General features: G+C 57.3%; 1 protein-coding gene across 1 annotated transcript in view; it reads left to right on the forward strand.

Annotated features, from left to right (window-relative positions):
* The window catches only part of LOC103670078 (protein sidekick-1), a 118,019-nt gene that overhangs the window by 41,539 nt on the left and 55,839 nt on the right, over positions 1-20,641 (forward strand). The window contains exons 10-13 of the mRNA XM_040634716.1: positions 1,313-1,383; positions 11,238-11,373; positions 12,807-12,866; positions 14,863-14,964. Of these exons, the coding sequence (XP_040490650.1) occupies positions 1,313-1,383; positions 11,238-11,373; positions 12,807-12,866; positions 14,863-14,964 (369 nt within the window). The remainder of the gene's footprint in view (positions 1-1,312; positions 1,384-11,237; positions 11,374-12,806; positions 12,867-14,862; positions 14,965-20,641) is intronic.

Genomic DNA, 20,641 nt, shown 5'->3' on the forward strand with positions numbered 1-20,641 from the left:
CAAAGGCCTGTCTTAGTCCTTTGATATTTAAATCCTTCCTTCTGATGCACCTATCCTGTTATCTTCCTCTTCTGAGATTTGCCATTTCTCTTCTCAGTTGACTGCACTGTGTTTGCACTGTATTGTCTCCAGGACCACAGATCCACTGAGATGGACATACTCCGGGGCTTGGGGAGCCCTGGGCTGGGGGGTGCGGCAGTGGGGGGCTTTCAGTGTGTGAATGGTTTGCCGATAAAAATTTTCTCATTATGGTGGTTGGGATATTGAGACCCCACCAATCAGTGTGATCCAGAAAGCTGGACAAGGGTCCACCATGGACCTCAGACAGGCCAGCAGGAGGCCAGAGAGCATGGGGTAGAGGGCTCCCCAGAAGGCAGGGTGGGGGGGCTGCAGGTGTGGTTGCTACTGGCATGTCCCAGGTGCTGGGTGCCCTGGCAGGTGCAAAGGAGACTCACAGAGCAGGTGACCGAGGGGCCAAGGGTCAGATAGTCATGTGGGTGCAGGGTGGGGAGAACAGACTCAGTCATTCCACTCAGTGACTCTTGGCAAACATTTGATGAACAGTCTCAGGATCTTACAGTGGGCGGCCATGCAAAGGCCAACATGCCGGCCAGGACCACACGGGTTCAGTGGGGGCAGAGGTGGGGAAGGGTGTCCGAGGAGGCCGCGGGACAAGCCAGACGGTGCAGGACTATAGTTTTCAGCGTGCAGGGCATGGCCACAGGCAGAGCCAAACTGACTGTATCCCTCCAGAGAGCAGAGCTGAGCCGCCGCCGCCCCAAGCAAGGCAGCCGTCCCTCCGCTCCCAGAAGTCAGCCTCCCTCCCTTAGTGTCTGAAACCAAGAGCACTCGCGCCTTGCTTGACCCTTTGTCCTGTTCAGAGCCCCCCTGACCTAAGTACCTCCAACAAATGATGCCTGTCCTCCAGGGAGGGGTGGGGGCCCCTGAGAAGATGTGGGACAGCAGGAAGGCTACCCAGCCTGGGTTCCCAGGGAAGAGGGCCAGGCACCTTTGTGTGTCTCCATGTGGGTCTGCTGGGGGGCAGGGGGGGATAAAGGCAGGGCATTATCTCGTCACCTCCATCAGGATCTGGTCCCTTCTGTCTGGACGGGAACAGTCTCCACAGGCAGAGAAGGGCATCCATCCACAGGGAAAGGAGGGAAGCAGGGATGTTGGCTTGCCGGCCTCCCCACCCCCCGAGCCGGTCCCTGTCCTGCCTCCCGGTCAGAGCCAGGAGGGAGCTGGCTCCAGAATGGCGGCCAAGTACAAGCAGAACCAGCTAATCCTCGCTTTCTTCTTTCTTGGATTGCAGTTCCGGGAGAGCCTCCAAGTTTCGTCTCGGTGACGCCGCACACCACGTCCTCTGTTCTGATCCAGTGGCGGGTAAGGCCCGGGAAGGGCAGAGTGTTTCCTAGACCGGCGTCGGAGGCTGAACCTGCCCACCCGCCTGGCCCCGTGTCAGCGTCTGAGGGTCGGTGGTGGGTCAGAGGACACCGTGTGGTCGGTGTGCCCGCCAGGGGCGGGGGGCAGACTCCCTGAGCTGTGCCGTGAGAAGAAGCCTGAGCACGCTCACGGGAGGGCCAGTAGGAAGGCGGGGCTGGTGCAGGGCATCTGGGGCTGAATATTCCAGGCATTTGGGGAAGGACGGCCTAGCGAGGCCTCCGTGGTACACACACAACTGGGTAACATCCGACAGGGCAGCGAAACCATAGCCTGGGGAGTGATCTTTTCTACAGGAATCATCCACTACCGTCAAAATACCCACAGGGTTACATGTGTCCTGCCTATGTTCCAGGTGTTAATCCTCCGTGAACAGTCCAATCAAGGCGTCTTATCCTAGGCAATCAAGTAGTGTTGGTGGGCCGTGAATAGCACTGTAATATGACGTGGAAAGGACACTCTGCCCTCTCTTGGCATTATTTCCAATTTGGGTACTTTGCCAACAGCAACATGCATTGAAGACAAAAATAACAGGGGAGAACTGGCAAGGAGGGCTGCCCTAGCCCAGGGCAAGCCCAGCAACAGTGCTCACGGGTCTGTGGACGGGGCTCAGCCAGGCTGGAGGCAGGCCTGACAGACACAGCACAGCAATGGGCAGGGCCAAGGGCAGTGAGGAGAACATTGTGGGAGCTCTGGCCAGCAAGGGAAGTTCCTGAGGCCAGAATGGGGTGGACTTCCGGGTGAGGGCAGTGCCTAGAGTGGGGGGGTCGTGGGGTAGGGAGGTGGGAACAGGTGTTCTGGTCTGTGTTCACGGCCACAGTAAGGTGAGGTCTGCCAAGGAGTGGGCAGACACTGGGCTGGTGGTCCATGGAGGGGTCTGTACAGCTGAGCGTCTTCTCCCAGCTTGATGAGATTGTCCAGGAGAGTGTCAGCATCACATCAAGACCAGGCAGGTAGGAGGGGACGGTTTGAGGTCAGGAGATGCAGGGGCCCAGGCGATGTGGGAACCGAGAGCAAACTGTGTTCTGGACATGGCCTTGGAGAGGCAGAGGCCATGCCTCGCTGGGGGCAGAGGCTGGCAAGAGGGGAGGACTGGAAGGGATTCCCTTGCAAAGGGAGGGGCCAACGGGCGTATGTGGGCATGCCAGGAAACCCAGAGGAGGCCCTCGGGGAACCCATCCTAAATGGACCGCCTCCACGTGCCTTGCAGGCCTGGACAGAGCATGCTGGAGACTCCTCCAGGCTAGAGCTGGTGCCCAACAAGGAGCAAGGGGGCGTGAAGCTCTGAGTCAGGGTCACTCCCTGGCCTCCTGAGGCTGCTAACGGAGTGGGGGTGCTGGGTGGGAAGTCAGGGCAGGAAGACCAAGGTTGGGGTGCATGCTCCAGCCGTGAGGGGGCTTCCTGAACTCTCAGGTGGTGGCTCCTAACCGCTGAAGGTTCCCACTACCTCCTCTTATGTGGCAACTCGGTGGCATCAGTAGACATTAGCTCCGCTCGCATGCAGTTTGACCATGAGGGAGGAGCACAGGTGGAAATTCCATGCGGGTCAAACAGACTTGACACAGCCGCTCCAGGAGGAATGAGAGCCGGACTTTCGTAGCCTGGCCTCTGTGACGCACACAGAATCCCCAGATATTGACGGAGTGGCTATGGTCCCCTTCCTCACTCCACTGCCAAGTGACACGTCTCAGAGGTGAGGGAACCCTTAAAGATGGTCAAGAGACAGTTCCCAATGTCTTCCAGTGAACATGGAAATTCACTGCCTGGCGTTCTGTAGTTTCCAGCCTCACCAGCGTGTGGGGACAGCTGGCGGACAGCTGGCTCCCACCCCTGCCTCTGGGCAGCCTTGTCCCCTGAGCACATCTCGGGGCCCACTGGCTCTAGGTCTGTGAACCCCAGTTTGCCAGTGGATGATATAACCCTGACAGGCCTCTCTGGTTCCCCGTTCTTCCTCTGTAAACATAGGAGGTCAAAGGTGACCCCTGATGCAAGGCCCATTAGGTCTCACAGCCCTGACTTCCAGTAAGGCCTTTGGTGGGAGGCAGGAGACATTCAAAGTGGAAATTCAAGGTTCCAAGAGCCTCTGTTACCCACCCTACACTAACTTAACCCAAAGGTTGGTCTTCTCTACTGAGCTAAAGTCTACCAGAAGACTTCCTTTTTCTTTGTAGACGTGGCATTTGCCGTGCCAGTAACTAGGTAAGCTCCTTTTCTATAAAGGCAGCTCAGAGGCTTGGGATGGACCGTCACCTCCACACGGTGGCTGTCAGCCCCCGCCGTCCTGGCCCCCAAGCACGCGGGGCTCCAAGCCCCGTGGTTGCGGTTGGACAGCTCTGTGACTGGCGGAGAGCTGTACCAAAGGAACTTGGCATGCGTGTCCATCAGCTGTCCCCGTTCAGAGCCCACTAGAACAAACTAATTGCAAGAAGCCCAGAGCAGGAGGTGGTCAATATGATGTATTGTAGAAATAAATGCCTGTCAACTGCCAGGCAATTGAAGTATAATTAAAATTACGAGTAATTTACTAAATCAGAGCTAACAGAACAAAGAGACTATGTTTAAATATAGATTTGCATTCCAAATGAAATGTTTCACCTGTAAACCCCTTTTTTCCAGTAATTTGTTTAAAAATGCGAACACCGCCTGTAGTTTCAGGGCTGCTGACCCACTTAAATGTCTCCTCCGTAGAAACTGTCAGGTTTGATTTTTCCTGGGAGGAGAATCAATCTCTGCCTTTCATGGGGTCCAGCGCTATTTGAAATCTAAGGATTTGAGTGTGTGTTCTAGACAGTGGTGGTATTGTGTTCACACTGAGTGCAGCTCATAATAGATCCCAGCGTTTCTGAATCGGTCGCAATATTTAAGCTGGCTGCTCTGACACTCCCAGTGGCTCACGCGGTCTGTCACTCAGGTGTAGTTCCCCTTGTGTGGCTCTAGGCTTCCCTAAGTGGATTTTGTGGCCATTTTTTAGCAAGGAAAGAAGGAAGGGAGGAAGGGAGGAAGGGAGGAAGGGAGGAAGGGAGGAAAAGAAAAGAAAGAAGAAGAAAAGAAAGAAAGAAAGAAAGAAAGAAAGAAAGAAAGAAAGAAAGAGAGAAAGAAAAAAAAAACAGAAAACTTCTTGGCAATAGATCACGTCATGCACGTTGGACTCCGCAGAGGGTAGACTCAGTGTTGTAATAGATGTCTTCCTAAGAGGAGTGTGACTGCCACCTGGACAGAGGGGAGCAGGCAGCGGGGCCTCTTCAGGACATACTTGGGGTTTGTTCCTTGTCTCACATGGGCTCCATCACCCCAATCACCCAGACGTGGGCAAGACAGACGCCAGGCCTTGAAGAGCTTCTGTTTACCAGGCTGAGCCCTAGGACGCATTAATGGGGAGACAGTGGAGGGGGAACTGGGAGGGGACTCCTGACTGTGTTTTGCAGGGTGAATGCACCCCCCCTCCAGGCCCCAGATACAGGGCAGAGATGGGCATCTGGGCATCACCCACAGCTGGAGCAAAAGCTCAGAGGTGTGACAGCCACTGGGACTCTATGCCGGGCGTCAAGGGAGGCACGTTGGAGCCAGGTTTTCTAAGGCTGTCTGTGCTCAGGCATCTCCCAGACAGATGGCCAGCCCAGGATGAAGCCAACCGTAGATGGGGTGATGCTGGATGTCAGCAAATCCAGCTCATTCCCACAAGCATTGAGTGAGTGCCCGCCATGACCAAAGCCTGTTACAGGTGCCGCAGGGAGATAGAAAGGAAAAGACACAGACCTGGCCTTGCGTCCAGTCAGTGTGGAATCAGAAACTGCAGGCACAGTGTGGTCAGGACCGAGGGCTGGAGAGCAGGTCTGTAGCTGAAAGAGAACCTTCTGTTGAGAGTCACAGGAGGCTCAGACTTCCACCTGCTATGGGCACAGGGCTGAGCCTGGGAGGGTGAGCCACCAGCCCAAGCCCACACTGCAGGGAGCCAGGACTCAAATCCAGAGCCTGAACTCGGCCCATGGCTTCTAGAACTCTCCATGTGTCACACGGAGCTGCCCTACTGATACCTTCCAGGAGGTCCAGAGTGTTTCACGAATGACAGATGGGTTTACTCCAAACTCTAGGAATAGAAAACCCAATTCCGAATCCCGTGCAGGCAGGCCCCAGAATCTCCGTGGAGCCGGGGGCTGGGGCTCACGGCAGCCTTCACAAGGCCACCCCCCAGCTACGTGGCCCCATGTCCCCCTCACTGAGCCCAGATGGCTGCTACAGGCGTTTCCTGTCTGGTCGCAGGTAGCGGTTATGACTGTGGGCATGGGCTTGGCCTCTTCTCCTCACACCTCGGAAGTACCCTCTCCTCTTTGGCTAGAAATGTCTGTGAGCCCAGGATCCGTGGTTTCGGCCCTTCTCCTCTGTCCTCCAGCCCCAGGATGTGCGTGGACATACATGCCGTGGGTGGGGTGTTTGCTGCCTGTTGCAGAACCCCATTTGGTCCCCAGTGAGGACACTGTTATTTTCCCAAACTTCCACCTTCCTGCTTGTTGATTGTTGTGGTGAGTTAAACCCCAGCTCTCTCTCCATGAGAAGTGAATTACCCTCGAGCAATCGTGTCTCAGTCCTATGCATCTGCAGAGTCAGGCCCTGGGGCCTTTGCAGCCTTGGGGTGGGGGGGGGCAGACAATTGTGCCTACGGCTGCCAGCAACACACCCTGGATGGTGAGGGAGGCTGCGGTGACCCAGCAGTGGTGACGTTGCTGGGCTTGCACTTATGTAAACCCAGCCACCTCTTCCCTCTCGCTGATTCAGGTCAGCTCAGGTCCCAGGAAGGGAGTGCAGTGTGTCTCATCATTGCTGCCCAGACCCCTGCCACTGGAGGACAGTGCCTGGGGACGCTCAGCCAGGATGGCCCGTGTGTGAAAAAGTGTGTGAAAGTGCTGTGAAAAAGGCTGGATGTGGACAGGAATCGTTCCATGTGTTATTCCCTGAGCTCCGGTGGTTCATGTGGTGTGAGCAAACACGTACTAGCAAGAGCCCCTCTGCCCTGTGACCCGCCCTCCCTGCAGGGTAAACACGGGGCCCGGGGCTGTCCCCGCTCCCTCACGGCCACACCCGTGCACCAAGCCACCATCCGAGAGACAGAGACGCTGGGATCTGGGGAGCAGTTCACTCTGTCCTCTTTGCGGAAGGTCATTTCCCGTTTTCCTGTGAAATTTAGATGAATGGATGAAGCAATGTCTGTTTTTCATTTACACATCGATTTTTTCCTACTTTTCCATGCGTTGTATTTTTTTAAGAAGTGGGTTAAACAAGCTCTCTATTCCAATGTGATAATAGCTGTGTTTGAAGGACGCCCTGTGGAATTAGGATTTTCATCCTCGACTGTGTCCAGTCAGAAAACCAGGACGAGAGCTGAGGTGGCAGATTGTCGTGACCACCTTCTGTCCTTACGAACAGACGTGTGTGTGTGCACGCAGCGTACGCGCACACGGTCCCGTCTCAATCCACTTCCATGGGGAGGCATGCACACCGACACCATAGCTGGCACCAATCAGCAGTAATACAGAATGTCCCCTGCCTCCTCCGGTGGGAGCCAGTTTCTAAAGCAGCGTTTGTCTGAAAGCTGTTATGAAAGCAACTCTCTGAACGCTTCGGGGAGCGGTTTGAACACAAACCCTGTGGGCAACACCCTGTGTTAACGGAGGGGCTGCAACACGGTGGTCTGTGGGCAGGGGCACAGCCCAGGACACGGGGGTGCACCCTCACGAGTATGCCCCAGGCCTCTCGAACATGAAAATTTTCTCCATCAAAGTTGGCAGAAGAGGGGGAACTTTAATAAGATAGAATAAAACCCACAAGAAAACCCCAGCCTGTTGCCCACTCCCCAGGCTCATGGGCTTCACCACCGGTTCTCCCTTTCCTGCCAGCGCTCAGCTTCCTTAGCCCCTAGCCCCCTGTTATCCTGCTGAGCAAGAGACCAGAGGGTGTCCTACTGGAGAAGGTGGTCACGGTCGTGGTTTGGGAACAGGGGACTGGAAGGAAGGGCACACCCATCCGAGTCTCAGGGACCCCACCCGGTGCTGCTGATCACCTGTCCCATCACAGACCCCCGTCACAGATGCCCTGGCTGGAGGGCAGTCAGAAACAGGGGAGGGAGCAGGCTTGCCAGATAAACCACAGATCCCCGGGTAAATGTTAGTTTCAGATCAACAATAATACGAAGATTAAAGTTTAACTGGGTGTCCCATATTTTTACTGGCTAAATCGGGCAATCTCACGAGGCCAAAAGCAAAGCAGAAGAGACTGACCTGACATCAAAGTCCCTGGACTCCATAGCCCTGTGAAGGCGGCCCGAGCCGGAAGGGAGGGTCCTCTCTGTTGCTGGGAAAGGCTAACCAAAGTCAGGCGGGAAAGGGAAAGCCAGCAGACACAGTTCCTCCCAGATTACAGCTGCCCATTGGTTGAGGAGGGCTGTGGAGTGTCTCTGTGGGGTGTCAAGGCGACTCCAACACAGGATGTGTGTCCCACACTGGAGTCTAGCGTCCCTGGGCCAGGAGGAGCGTCATGTGCTGAGGACGTGTGGGGCCCTTCCACAAGGGACGCACATGGATCACCACGGCATGGCAAGTGCACTCACGTCTCCCAGCTATGCCTTTCTGCAGCTGGTAGAGGGAAATGACATGCTGCAGAGCTGCTCCTCACGAGTTGGGGGCTTCACAAAAGACTCAGGAAGTGTCTGTGGAGGGTGTCGGGGGCTGCCAGCAGCTTGAGTTAACGTGAGCAGTTCTCATGTTCAAAGACATCCTGAATATACCGGGCGCACCATATCCCCCTGGTTCAGACCTGCGTGTGAACTGTGGCTCGCTGCGTCAGTAAGAGTACATCTGGCTGTCTGGGCCACGCCGCTGGTTTCTCTGGGTTGTGAGTGGCAAGGGTTGAAAGAGAACAGGATTCCTCTGAGCATCCACATCCCTCTGGTCCCTGGGTTCAGGCAGTAAGAATTGCATAGCAAGGGGCGCCTGGGTGGCACAGCGGTTGGGCGTCTGCCTTCGGCTCAGGGCGTGATCCCAGCGTTCTGGGTTCGAGCCCCACATCAGGCTCCTCTGCTGTGAGCCTGCTTCTTCCTCTCCCACTCCCCCTGCTTGTGTTCCCTCTCTCGCTGGCTGTCTCTATCTCTGTCAAATAAATAAATAAAATCTTTAAAAAAAAAAGAATTGCATAGCAAGAATCTGGGGGCAAGAATGTGCTAATGTCCTGGGGCTGCTTCCATAAGTTAGCTCAGGCTGTGTGTTTAGAACAACAGAAATGTGTTCTTGCACAGGTCTGAAGGCCAGAAGTCCAAAGCCAAGGGGTCGGCTTCCTTTCTGGCTTCTGGTTCCTGGTGACAGCCCTTGGCAGTCCCTAGCTGGTACATGCATAAATGTGTTCCTGGCCCTGGTTCCAAAGTGTGCGTGTGGAGCCTTCCCACACCAACAAGCAACAGCAGCAGGGGCTCTGGGACTCCAACTCGACTCCACCTGGAGATGGCATCAGATCCCACGGGTAAGGGCTTGGTCGCCAAGATGGCCCCCCACTTCAGATGCCAATCATAAGTATAGTTTGTCCCCTGTGCTTCTGACCCACTGGCGGTAAATTGGGTTCCTGCAACCCCCTCCTCAGGTTTGACTAATTCGCTAGAGCGGCTCAGAGAACTCAGAGAAACATTTGATTGACAAGGTCAGCAGTTGACTATGAAAGGATGTAGCTCAGGAACAGCCAGATGGAGGAGAGGCACAGGACAGGGTCTGGGGGAGGGGCACACGGCTTCCATGCCCTCTCCCCAAATCTCCGCATGTTCACGGACTCGGGAGCTCTCCCAACCCCGTCCTCTAGGTTCTGTGGAGGCTTCATTACACAGGCTTCAATGATGAAAGCATTGGCCGTTGATTGAACCTCCAGTCCCTCTCCCCTCCCCAGAAGTCAGGGGTGGGACCGAAGTTCCAACCCTCTGATCACAAGGTTGGTTCTCCTGGTGACCAGCCCACATCCTCATTAACGTGACAAGAGACACCTTTGTCACTCTGGACAAAGACACATAGAAGAGAAATATATTTTGCTCATCTGAATGACTACAGAGATCTTCTAAGTCAGTGTTGCAACGCATCGCTTGTCTCCGCTTCCGTGCTTGCATGACGCTCTCCCAGGGGTGTGTCCAAATTTCTCTCCTCTCCTAAGGACCTTTGGATCTTCTTATTGCCTTAGTCATTGTCAAACGATTGCTGGACCCTAAATTGCTTCTCAAAACATGCTTTGTCTTCATCTTCAGCAGCTGATAACGTGGAGCACTTGGGCTCCCCGTGTGAATTCGCTGTTATAATACCTTGCTCGTGTTCATCCACCCAAAGTTTGCCATTACACTTGCAAGCAGCTTTGCGGTTCATGACCTTCAAGCTTGAAGGCCGTCCTCTTGTCTTTGGGTGTCATTGAAAAGACCCGTAGATACTTGGTTTGGGGGTTTGGGGGAGATTGGGAGCTTTAGCTTGTATTTGCAGGAGTCAGGACTCTGTATATGCAAACACTTATGTTGGGTAGATTTCTTAAAGTGTAATTGCTGGATTAAAAGGCAAATGCATTGAAAACCTTGATAAATAAAACCAAACTGCCCTCCAAAAAAGAAAGCAGTCATGGATTAGGGCCCTCCCTACTGCAGTGTGACCTCCTCTTAACTTCAAGGTCTGCAAAACCCTGTGTCCATATAAGGTGGCATCCACAGGGACCGGGGGTTAGGACACCAACATATCTTAATGGAGGACACAGTTCAACCCACGACAAGGGTTTTCCTACAACAAAGCTGTGGCCTCTGCTGTGGGATCAGGACAGTGCTTACTGATGGTCTGGTGGTACCCTATAGACAGTGGCTGTGTAGACATCACGGGGAATTCGGCATGCGTCCCTGTCCCTGGGCAAGCTTCATGACCCTGCTGCAGCCAGGGGTCCTGGGCCTGCCGTTTGTCCATCTGTCTGGTCACAGCTTGACCAGTTCTTGTCCTTATTTGCTGAGTATTCCAGAGGAGACATGGGACCCAGAGCCCCTGGCCCCCCAGTCCCCCAGCCGCCCGGCCCTCCGGCCCCCCGGCCAGCATTATGGCTCAGCCCTCCCCAGACTCCTTAATCAACAGAAATTGACAGGAGGGAGAATGTGGCCTGGTTATCCCAGTGCGCATCCCGGTGTGGGTTAAATTCTGAGCCTCGGGACTGTCTACCTCCATTCATGTTCCTCGGGGTGTCTAAACTTCCAATGAGCACCTACTCTATCCTAGGCCCTTTGTACGCCAGCTGACATTGGAGGGACCATGGGCATTCCAGCTTAGGTCTGAGTCAGAGCAGAGTGGGGGGTGACCTGGCATGCAGACCCCCCAGTGAGGCCGCCACGAGCCCGGGTGGCCATCAGGGACAGGGTGGGGCCAGCCGATGGGTGATGCAAAACTAGCCCACATGCAGAGTTCCCTTAGAGTTCTGGGTTCACCAGGCAATGGGCAGCTTCCTTGCCCACCCTCGACCTGGGCCGTAGTCCCCTGCCTTAGCCTGGGGCTACTACAAGCATTCGGCCTGCACATGGGATAAGACGCTCAGTGCCCGCATCCTGGCACCAGGAAACCTGGGCTCTCAGAGCCTGATCCCCTACCTGCAGGTCCCCTGTGCTCCTCTTCATGAATGTGGCACCTGCCTTTTTGTCCGTAAACAACCAAGAACCCCTCTTTGAATTAGTGACTTCCTCCAGCGCAGTTGGCTGATTCAGCCTGAAGCGGAGGTCAGCCAGCCCCGCCGGCCGGCTTACCGTGATGTATTTGCAGCCTCCAAGAGACGAGAGCCTGAACGGCCTTCTTCAGGGATACCGGATCTACTACCGGGAGCTGGAGTCGGAGACATCCTCAGCCACCGTGTCCAAGACACTCAAAACCCCTTCGGCTTTACGGGCTGAGCTCGCAGGTGAGACGCTTTCCCTGTCCCAGCATAGGTGCCGCACCGTGCACCCAGGAGAGGAACGCTTGTGCACGTTGGCTCCGTGCACGGCATGGTGGGAAATGCCCTGGAGGGCCAGAGGAGATGCAGCTCGCCTCCAAGGCGGCACAGCCACTGAGGTGGACAGGTCTGGGGTAGCCCCAGAGTGCATGGAGAATGGTGGCCCGTGGAGAGCTCCTGGGCTTTGGGGACTTGCACCTGCTGTGGAGATCAGGGAAAGCTTCATGGAGGAGGAGCCATTTGAGATAGGTTGTCAGGGAAAAGGGATTTCACCGAGAACACAGGGAAGGTATGACTTATAAGGGCCTGGCAAGGCTAAGTGGTCAGGAGACGGGAAGAGCCGAGGGGCTCCTGGATGGAGCCTTCTGGTGGGCCAGCCAGGAGGACCTACCTGCCTGAGGCTGGCGGGGTGTGGCGGGGAGGGAGGAGACGAGCCAGTCCTTCCAGGGACAGCATGTCACTCCCCCAGAGGAGCACATCTTCTGGGGGGGGATGGACAGAGGCCGGTCAGAGCCTGCTGCTCTGATGGGGTCCAGTCGGGGGGCCCCCGGCCTCATGGCGCATGCACAGTCCTCACCCTGAGCCGGTCCACTTGCTCAGCCATGCTCCCCAGTATCCCCAGCTCAGGCTGTGATTCAGATCCAACAGCAGTTGAGGCAGCTTCTGGAACTTCTGGAAAGGCCTCTGCTCTCCCCCATCCTCCTGTCTCAGAAGGGGGTCAGAGGGTATCCCCCAAACGGTGTCACAGAAGATCCTGCCTACGCCTTGACATCCTTGTGGCTTCAGAATGTGTGGCTCGGGGACTGCATCCCTGTTCTCTCCACCTCCCACCACAGAGCAGGCTGTGCCTTGGGCCTGCTGGGGTCATGGGGCAGCAGACAGGCAGCAGATCAACCCGGCCTATCCCAGTAGTGGGGCTGACCAGAACAGGTGGCCCGTTTGTCTCCCATGCTCTTGACCACACACTGCCATCCCCGCCCCACAGGTATCCCTTGCTGGTGGCCAGAGAGTATCTCCCTGGGCTTTTTTCTGAGCAGGGCTCTCACCTGAGCACAGGTAGGCCAACGACCGTGCCTACCGCAGGGTATCTGGAAAAGTTGCCGCCCCGGGAGAAACCCATCTCCTGTTTCTCGAGTGTTATTTGCGCTGTTATGCCGGATACTTGTCTGATCCACTTAATCAGAGGGTGAGCGCAGGCCCCACCTGTTGCAGGCGGGGGGCCTGGCTGTCTCAGGAAGCAGTGCAGGGACCCCCAGGGAGCTAATGGGAAGTGTGGAGGCGGCAGTGTGGACGGGCAGCAGGTTCTGAGCGCGGTGCCAGCCCGCCGTGTCTGCAGACATCATTTGCAGTAACTGTTCCCTGCTTGCTAATTGCCTTTCTGCTTTGCTTACCCCTAATAGCCCAAAGCAGCTTCAAGACCGTGAACAGCAGCTCCACGTTAACGACATATGAATTAACACGTAAGTGCACGCGGCCTTCAGCAGGAGGCGCCGTGACCACAGGGCAGGTCAGGGCCAGCGCCAATTGGCCTCTCAGTGGACCCAGTGAAAAGCAGCTTGGATTAATGGCTCTAATTTCTGGAATTCCCCCTCTCCAGCGCCGCTTCTCAACACACCAAAACCATCGGGGAGACAGGAAAGGAAACTTCTAGAAGCAGAGGCTGGGAAGGGGTTTGACTGACAGCTGGTCTTTGAGTTTGGGGAAGTCAGACGGAGCCAGATCTCCTGTCTGGTTCCCTTTCACCTTTTCCTTTTACTCTTTATTTAACTGGGGTAAAAATATATACAAAATTTACCATCGTAACCGTTTCTAAACGTGCTGTTTGGGAGCACTAAGCATATTCACGCTGTGCAACCATCACCGCCCGCCTCCATGGCCCCGTCCCTCTTCCCGGCTGAGCCTCTGTCCTCACGAAACGCCCACCCCTCTCCTGCCTGGCGCCCCCCTCTCCTTTCTGTCTCTGAGTCTGGGTCCTCCGGCGACCGCACACAGCACTTGTCCTGCTGTGTCTGGCTTCTTCCCCTTGGAGCTTCACCCCTGCTGGGGCACAGTTGGGACGCCCTTCCTCTCCAAGGCTGAGTAGCGCCCCACTGTGTGCGCTCACCCCACATCGGCTGCCCATTCATTGTCCCTTGCCTCTCACTTCACCACGTTGCTTTCCCTCATGCTCCTGGTCCTCAGAGGGTTTCATGCAGGGCAAAGGGGGCCCCACAGTGTGACTCCCTTCCATGCACAGAACTTCCCAGGACTGGCACGTGGATACAGGAAGGGGGAGGAGGAGGGGCTGGCCCTCCCGAGGCCCTACTGTGTGCGAGCACTTCTGTCGCCGACCAGCGCCATCCCACTGCATCCCAGGCAGCCCCCGGGCAGCTGGTCCAGCCCTGGTGGCCAGGCGTGGGGGGTGGGGGGACTCACACGAGCCATTTTCACCTCCACACTGCTCCCCCAAACATGGCTGCACCCTCTGTTGTCCGCGCGTGTCCCCACCCAGCCGCCACTCCTCCACCCATTACCTCGTCCACCACGACGCTCCCCAGCTGAGGAGCAGCTTAGAGAGTTAGGTGCGGACTGGGTTCTAGAGACGAGGCTTCCCTGGCTGGACCTCGCTCCAGGCTTTGCACGCCAGGTTATGAAGGAGAGGGGCCCTGACCACGACCGTGTCCACGTCCACCCTGGCTTGTCTCGGTTGACGCTGAGGAGCCTCAGGGTCCTGGAGGGTGGGGACTAACAGTCCAGGCGAGTGCACAAGCCCCATAAGGCAGCACAGCTCTGGCAAGGCTGAGAGCAAGAGAGGGCGGGTCTCCACGTATCTGTGAAGCTGGTGGGGCAGGAACCTGCTGTTCCCGTTCACTGAACCTCTGCAGATAGGCTCCCCGGGAGGCGAGATCTGAAGCCTGGCCTGAGTCACCATTTACTCAGGGGTCAGACCCGCACGTAGGGCCTCAGGAAAGCCCAGCGATGATGAAGCAATATGAACCAGTGGGAGAACCTTCCAGAATGTGCTGGTTCACAGGTCAGCTACGTTCGCCCTGTCACTTGGGCTCGGCCTCTGAAACCCTATGTACGTGGCTTCACACGCCCTTGTCTTCCCGGGACATGGTTGTTAACAACTCAGAGGACTTTGCGTTGCCAGTGCATTTCTTCCTCAAACGCCGGGGTCTTTTTCCATCAGTTCTTATGGAGAGATTCTGGAGCAAAGGCAAGTCCACATCACGTTCTGCCGCCACCTTCACTCTTCCCTCTGGAGGAGGGCCCCCTGCTGTCTTTACCCTGAGCACATAGTGAGACGGGTCTGCTGCCACGCACGGTGGCTGTTAATCCAGGGCCAGGGAAGGAGGAAGAGGCCGCTGCTCGTCCTCTGGGGATGCGCGCGGCCTGCCCTGTGGCCCCTTGGTGTGCTTCCAAGGCAGGGAGTTGGTCCCGGGCCAGCTGACCCCTGTCTCCTTCCACCTGTAGGTCTGAAGAAATACCGGCGCTACGAGGTCATCCTGACAGCCTACAACATCATCGGCGAGAGCCCGGCCAGCGCGCCCGTGGAGGTGTTCGTCGGCGAGGCTGGTAAGCTCCGGGCGCCCCTGCCCTCCGGGAGGCCTGGCCTGGCACTCTCCGGGCCGAGCAGCGCGCCTGCGTTGAGAAGTATGGGGCCGCTGCACCACCGGGAGCTTCCAGGTCTCCACTGAGAAAGACAGGTCTGCCGAGGGCTGGGCTGACCCGGCGGCCAGAGAAACCCGTCCAGTCTTGCTTTCAGACCCGAGGGTTTATTTCACACCCGGAGGCGGCCTCGTGCGTACCAGGACATGCTCCCGGGAGAGGCTGTTGCCTCCATGGGAATCCAGGCGCGTGTGGACCTCGGCCTCTGCGGGGAAGTTTGTGTTCGGTCGCCCACGGTTCCTGGTGGGGTCCCAGCAACGGCCCAGCACCCCATCAGCCTGACCTGGTAATTGCCCTTTCTCAGGTCTGGGAAAATCACATGGATCATTGTTTGTACCCCTTTTAGATAAGACATGGGCCCTGAGTTTGTTTGCAGGGCTGTCCCTTGTGTGTAGGCTCACAGATGTCATGTCGTGTTGAGAGCAGATTGGGCTCCCGTCTGACCCGAGGGCCCTGCCGGCTCTCCCCCTCCTCTGCTGGGGTTCCTGCTCGGGTCAGCTGGGGCAGGTAGAGGGCCGTCCTTCAGGCCGGGAATGACGGGAATTCCCTCCGAGAACACAGCTTGTAGAAGAACAGGCTTGTAGGAGAAGGCAGTTCAGCTGCTGGGCCAGCCCGCAGAATCATGTCAGGCGACCTTTTGAAATTTGGAGAGGTTACTGTTATAAACCAAACGACAGCACTCGGGGCCTAACTTAGCAAGATTTTTCTGGAGCGGTCAAGCAACATTTGCACCAAGTGAGGATGAGTGAAATGCGATGCCTGGAGTGAGGTTGTGTTGGCGTCTCTGTACATCTGTCCCCAGGGGTTAGTCAGGCCAGCAGGGTGGGGGCTGGGCGGCTGGTGTTCCAGGCAGATGCACCTCGCCTCAGAGGAGCCCCCCTCCCCAGGCCGAGCAGGAGCACCGACAGGGAGGGAACGTGGCCTGTGCCGTCTGGAAAGAGGGGGGTCCAGTCCTCTCTTGCACCTGGGCCCACGTTGGTCACCCCGGGGGTTGGGTGGAGGGGAGTGCACGGCCAGCCAGCTGGAATCCGCAGCACCTGAACTGCTGGTTGGCGGCCTGCACTCGGGGCTCGGGGCACTGGAGGCAGAGCCTGAGCCCCAGGGGCCAGGGTAGACACTCAGAGGAAAGGACTGGAGCCAGGGAGGGAGGCAGGCAGGCACAGGGAGCCGTGTCAGCCAGCCAGGTCGCCATGGGCCTGGAGCCCGGCTCTGTGCTCTGCACCGCGTTGGCGGGCTGGCATGCTTGGGGACAGAATGCGTGCAGCGTGAAGTCTGCTGTCCCCGCCACCCTGAAGCGGACAGTGGGGCATGGAGCGCACTTACGCTGTGGCACGGCCGTCACCCCTGCGTGGGCAGAACGCCCTCTCTCCAGAGACAAGCCCCCTCTCCATCCAACTCTCCCTCCGTCCCGCATCCTGCTCTCCCGGCCCGGCAGCCCAGAGGTTACTGTCTGTCTCTGGGAATCTGCCTATGCTGAGCGTCTCCCAGTATCTTGCTCTTGACCTGGCCTCTTTCACTGCATGCGTTTTCCAGGTTCATAGCATACGTCAGCACCTCGTTCTTTCTCACGGCTGGGGAATCTTCCACTGTGTGCACACACCACATTTCATCTCTCTCTGTCCGTTGATGGACACTTGGCTTGTCCCCGCCGTCCGTGTTCTATGGCAAGAGCTGCCGTTAACAGTGGTGCACGGGTGTTTTTCAGCAGGGCTGAGCTGACACCGCGCCTGAGTAGGCAGGGGGAGCCAAAGAGGCTGCAGCAGGCCACTGGGCCCTGAGGCGGGTGCGGGCTCCTCCTGCTCCCCAGGGCCCCTCTTCTCCCTCCGCTCTCTGGGAGGGGTCCCGCTCCAGCTCTTCCCTAGGGTACCCGTCCTCCTGGCCCGTCTCCTCCCAGCACCCACCCTCTTCCCATGCTCTCTCCTCACATCTTGGGTGTCAGCCTCCTGGACCCCATAACCCCCAGAAGGGAAAGGGGAGCCCTCCTCCATCGAGCCTGGCTCCAGGGCCATCTGACCCCCCACACGCGCTCTGTCGGGCCAGCTGTGTTGCTAAGGGCACTTGCAGGAGATGCTAAGAAGTGCTCTTAAAGCCTCCTGAGAGCACGTGGAGCACTGCTCAGCCTCTTAGCCCTGATTCCTCCCCCTCCTGCCCAGGACCCAACTCCAGGGGCTTCTCCTCCAGAAAGCTCTCTCTGACCCCCGCCCCAGTTACGGGTCCAGCTTTCTCCTTCTGTGCCCAGACTCTCGGGCACTGCGTGGACACCTTTGTTATCAGATGGGACTGTCCTGTCTTCCTCCTCATGGGACCATGACCACTCATCTCAAAGTGCTCCCCACCCTGAGCTTAGGACCAGAGGGGTCTTGAATGCCTTTGCTGTCCTGCAAATAGAGGTCCCCAGACTCCCATGAGGACGAGGCAGGGGAGCAGCTGCGGGAATCCCGGGCACTGAGAAGCGCCCAGATGGGGTGAGATGAGGCAGGCGGACTTCATGTCTCAGAGCAGGTGGGGGGACAGGGCTAATCAGAGATGCCTCATCCTGCAGCAAGGTGACATGGGACAGTGGCATCTGCCCCGTGACTGCTGTGACCCAGTACCCTTGCTGCCACAGGCACACGTGTGCAGTGGGCATGTTTCTCCATCGAGTGTCCTTCCCGACACTCCTACAGCGCCTGGGCAGGGGAGGGGCAGCTAGCCAGGGTGCAGGAGCGTGCTCTGGGGGGGCAGGCAGGTGGAATGCTGGCCCGTGGGTCGGGTGGGCAGGTGGCGGGGGCAGGGACCAGAGAAGCCTTCTAAGTGCTAAGGACCAGGCTCTGTGCAAGGGGATTCTCGTAAGAACCACACAGGAAGAACCACATGCACGCAACCCTGCAGCTCTGCTCCCCCCGCACAACCTCGGATGGGTACAGGGAGGGAGGGAGGGAAGGAAGTTGTATGTTCGCTCCTTCCGCCATGACGTGGGTTACAGCCTTCCAAAGAGACCAGTCGAGGACACGGAACACAGAGGCAGAGTGGCCTGGTGGACACCAGGAGAGGTCGTGCACCCCCGGGGGAGAAAGGGCGAGACCTGCCTGCCCATGTGGGATGCCAACGGGCACTGACCAGGACTCTGGGCCTCGAGGTGCAGGACTCAGGGAGGAGCAGGGCCACGGCCCAGGGATAAAACCAGGGAGTGTTTGGTATCTGGGTGGAGAAGACAGAGCAGCAGGCTTCTCGGTGTGCATGTTAGCTGCTCTGGGGTTGAAGGAAAGTCCACCATTTGTAGGCGGCTGTGCCAGTTACTGGCTGTGTGATCATGGGCAAGTCACTTAACCACTCTGGGCCCCAGCCTTGAGGCATCATGGTGCAAAGGGGTGTGCTGTGAGCTAGGACTAAGGACACTCCGGTCCTCATGCCCACTCTGCCCCTATCTCATCTGTCTGGCCCGCAGGATGAATATTGCAGAATATGGCCACACAGGGTGGGTCAGTATTTGTGAATGAATGATTGAGACCCTGAGTGAGTTACTTGACTCACTTGGTCTCATCTATAAAGCAAGGTGTTTCAAGTAGGTCTCTGGGTCTAGCCCAAACATACAGTATTCAACACTGTTTCGCCTCATGGAGACAAGGTAATTTTTAGGAAATTTCTCATTGAAATTGATTTCTGAGCCCAGACATTGCAAACTGGTAAAAATAATACATCAGTATGGACTCCAGTTTGCAGGAGATAAAAGCCCAGCCCAAGCAGGCTTAACCTGAAAGAATCACGTATTAACTCATGTCACAGAGATGTCGAAGATCCTAGTGACAGCTTCAGGCATGGCTGGATCCAGCACCCTAACAGGCTGGTTTGATGTCCCCTCATGGTTCCACTCTCCTGTCAGTTTGCTCCTATCTTGGGCAGACTCCTTGTCACGGTGGCCCTGCAGCTCCAGGCAGCAGGAAGGCAGCTTCCCTTCAACAGTGTCTGCAGAGGAAACCCACTGGCTCTCCCAAGCCGGCATTTAGGGACACATCAATCAGTAGACCAAATGCGGTAGCTGGTGGCCTGAGGTCCCCAAAGCCAGGTGATGGTGTCATGTCTACCTGGGCCCCATGGGCCAGATGGAGGGAGGATGCCCAGGGTAATAGGTGCTTCCTGCAGCAGTCTGCATGGCACTGAGGGCAGAGGCTGCCAATGGCCAGAGCTGCTTCGGAGAGGGATGAGAGACCGAGTGTGGGGTGCCTTGGCATGGCTGCTGTTCCACTTGTCCCCAGTGAAATCTCTAGGCCCATCTCTGTGTTCTTGGGGTTCTGGATGCTACAGGGCTGTAAGGAGCCCACACCCCGGCCTTTGAGACATGTGCTACTCAAGGATGGGCCCCCACTTTCCGGTGAAGGCTGCTCTCCTGCCCTGGGACAAGGGCCGGGCACATGGGCCCCTACCTGTGTTCCCAGGCCTCCCAGGCCGCTCTCCCCTGGAACAGACACCTGCTGTGTTGCCTAGAATCCCCGCTCTTGCCCCCCCATCCCGGGAAGACCCACAGGATTCCTTCAGCCCAGCTTCAGGCCAGAGCCTTGGGGGAGAGCTATCTCCTCCCTGTCTCCAGGCAGAGCCGGGGTTCCCTCCTCTGTTCCGGAACATGTTGCACACACAGCTTTCTGCACTCGCCATCTGTGGTCTGTCTGTGCTCTGTGCTCCACGGAGCAGAAAGCCCCATCCAATTCATCCCACCATCCTCAGGAGTCCGTGGATTACCTGGAACTCTGTGGGGAAGGAGGGAGGTGGGGAAGGACAAGAGCGGATTAGACAGGAAGGAGGGAAGCCAGGCAGCCCTGCTCAGAGGCATGGACACCAGAGACAAATGACAGCAGGAAGCACCCCGGAGGGTGGGGACACACGGGAAGTGCCCAGAGGAAGCCTTCAGCCCCAGCTCCCGTTTGCCCCATCACCCCTCCACATTTAAGGACAGGCATCTGGGGACCCCAGGAGCTCGGCAACCCTGAAGGCTTCTGACGAAACTCAGCACAGCAGACCTGACTGGCCCCAAACCAAGCCCAAGGCTTTCTGTTCTGACTCTTGTTCTGCTCTGATCAAAAATTGATCTCACCCTGAATGCCTTGTGGGGACCAGTGGGGGCAGAGCACCTGTTCCCTGCTCTGATGGTGGGAGTTATGGAGCAGAGACCCCCCCACACACACATACACACAAACCCTGCTGCCAGGGAAGGGGGATGGAAGCCCCTGTTCTTAGGGAGCAGGGACCCCTCACCCCCTCAGCGCCATCCCAGCTACCCCCCAGGACCCAGCAGCCCCCAGACTCCACTCTGCTCCCCCCTGCTGCCCACAGCCACCACACGGGCCGAGGGCCGAGGTCCCTGGAGCGGGTGGGCTCTTGCTGAGTGGTCTTAAGTGGGAGGCAGGGGTGTTGCTAGAGTCCCTGTGAATCGGGGTTTGATTTCCTGAGGCAGCGGGCCCAGGTGCCTCTGTCATTGGTCACAGTGAAGATTTAGTGAGACTGAAGAATGAGAGGTCCTTGGCCTGGCGCCAGGCCCAGGGACACACGGACAGCTGTCGGTCCGCCTGCACTCCAGGGGTGGGGCAGGGTGAGCAGTCCCCCACCGCCT

This window comes from Ursus maritimus, unplaced genomic scaffold (assembly GCF_017311325.1).
Source record: "Ursus maritimus isolate PB19 unplaced genomic scaffold, ASM1731132v1 scaffold_2, whole genome shotgun sequence".
Taxonomy (NCBI): domain Eukaryota; kingdom Metazoa; phylum Chordata; class Mammalia; order Carnivora; family Ursidae; genus Ursus; species Ursus maritimus.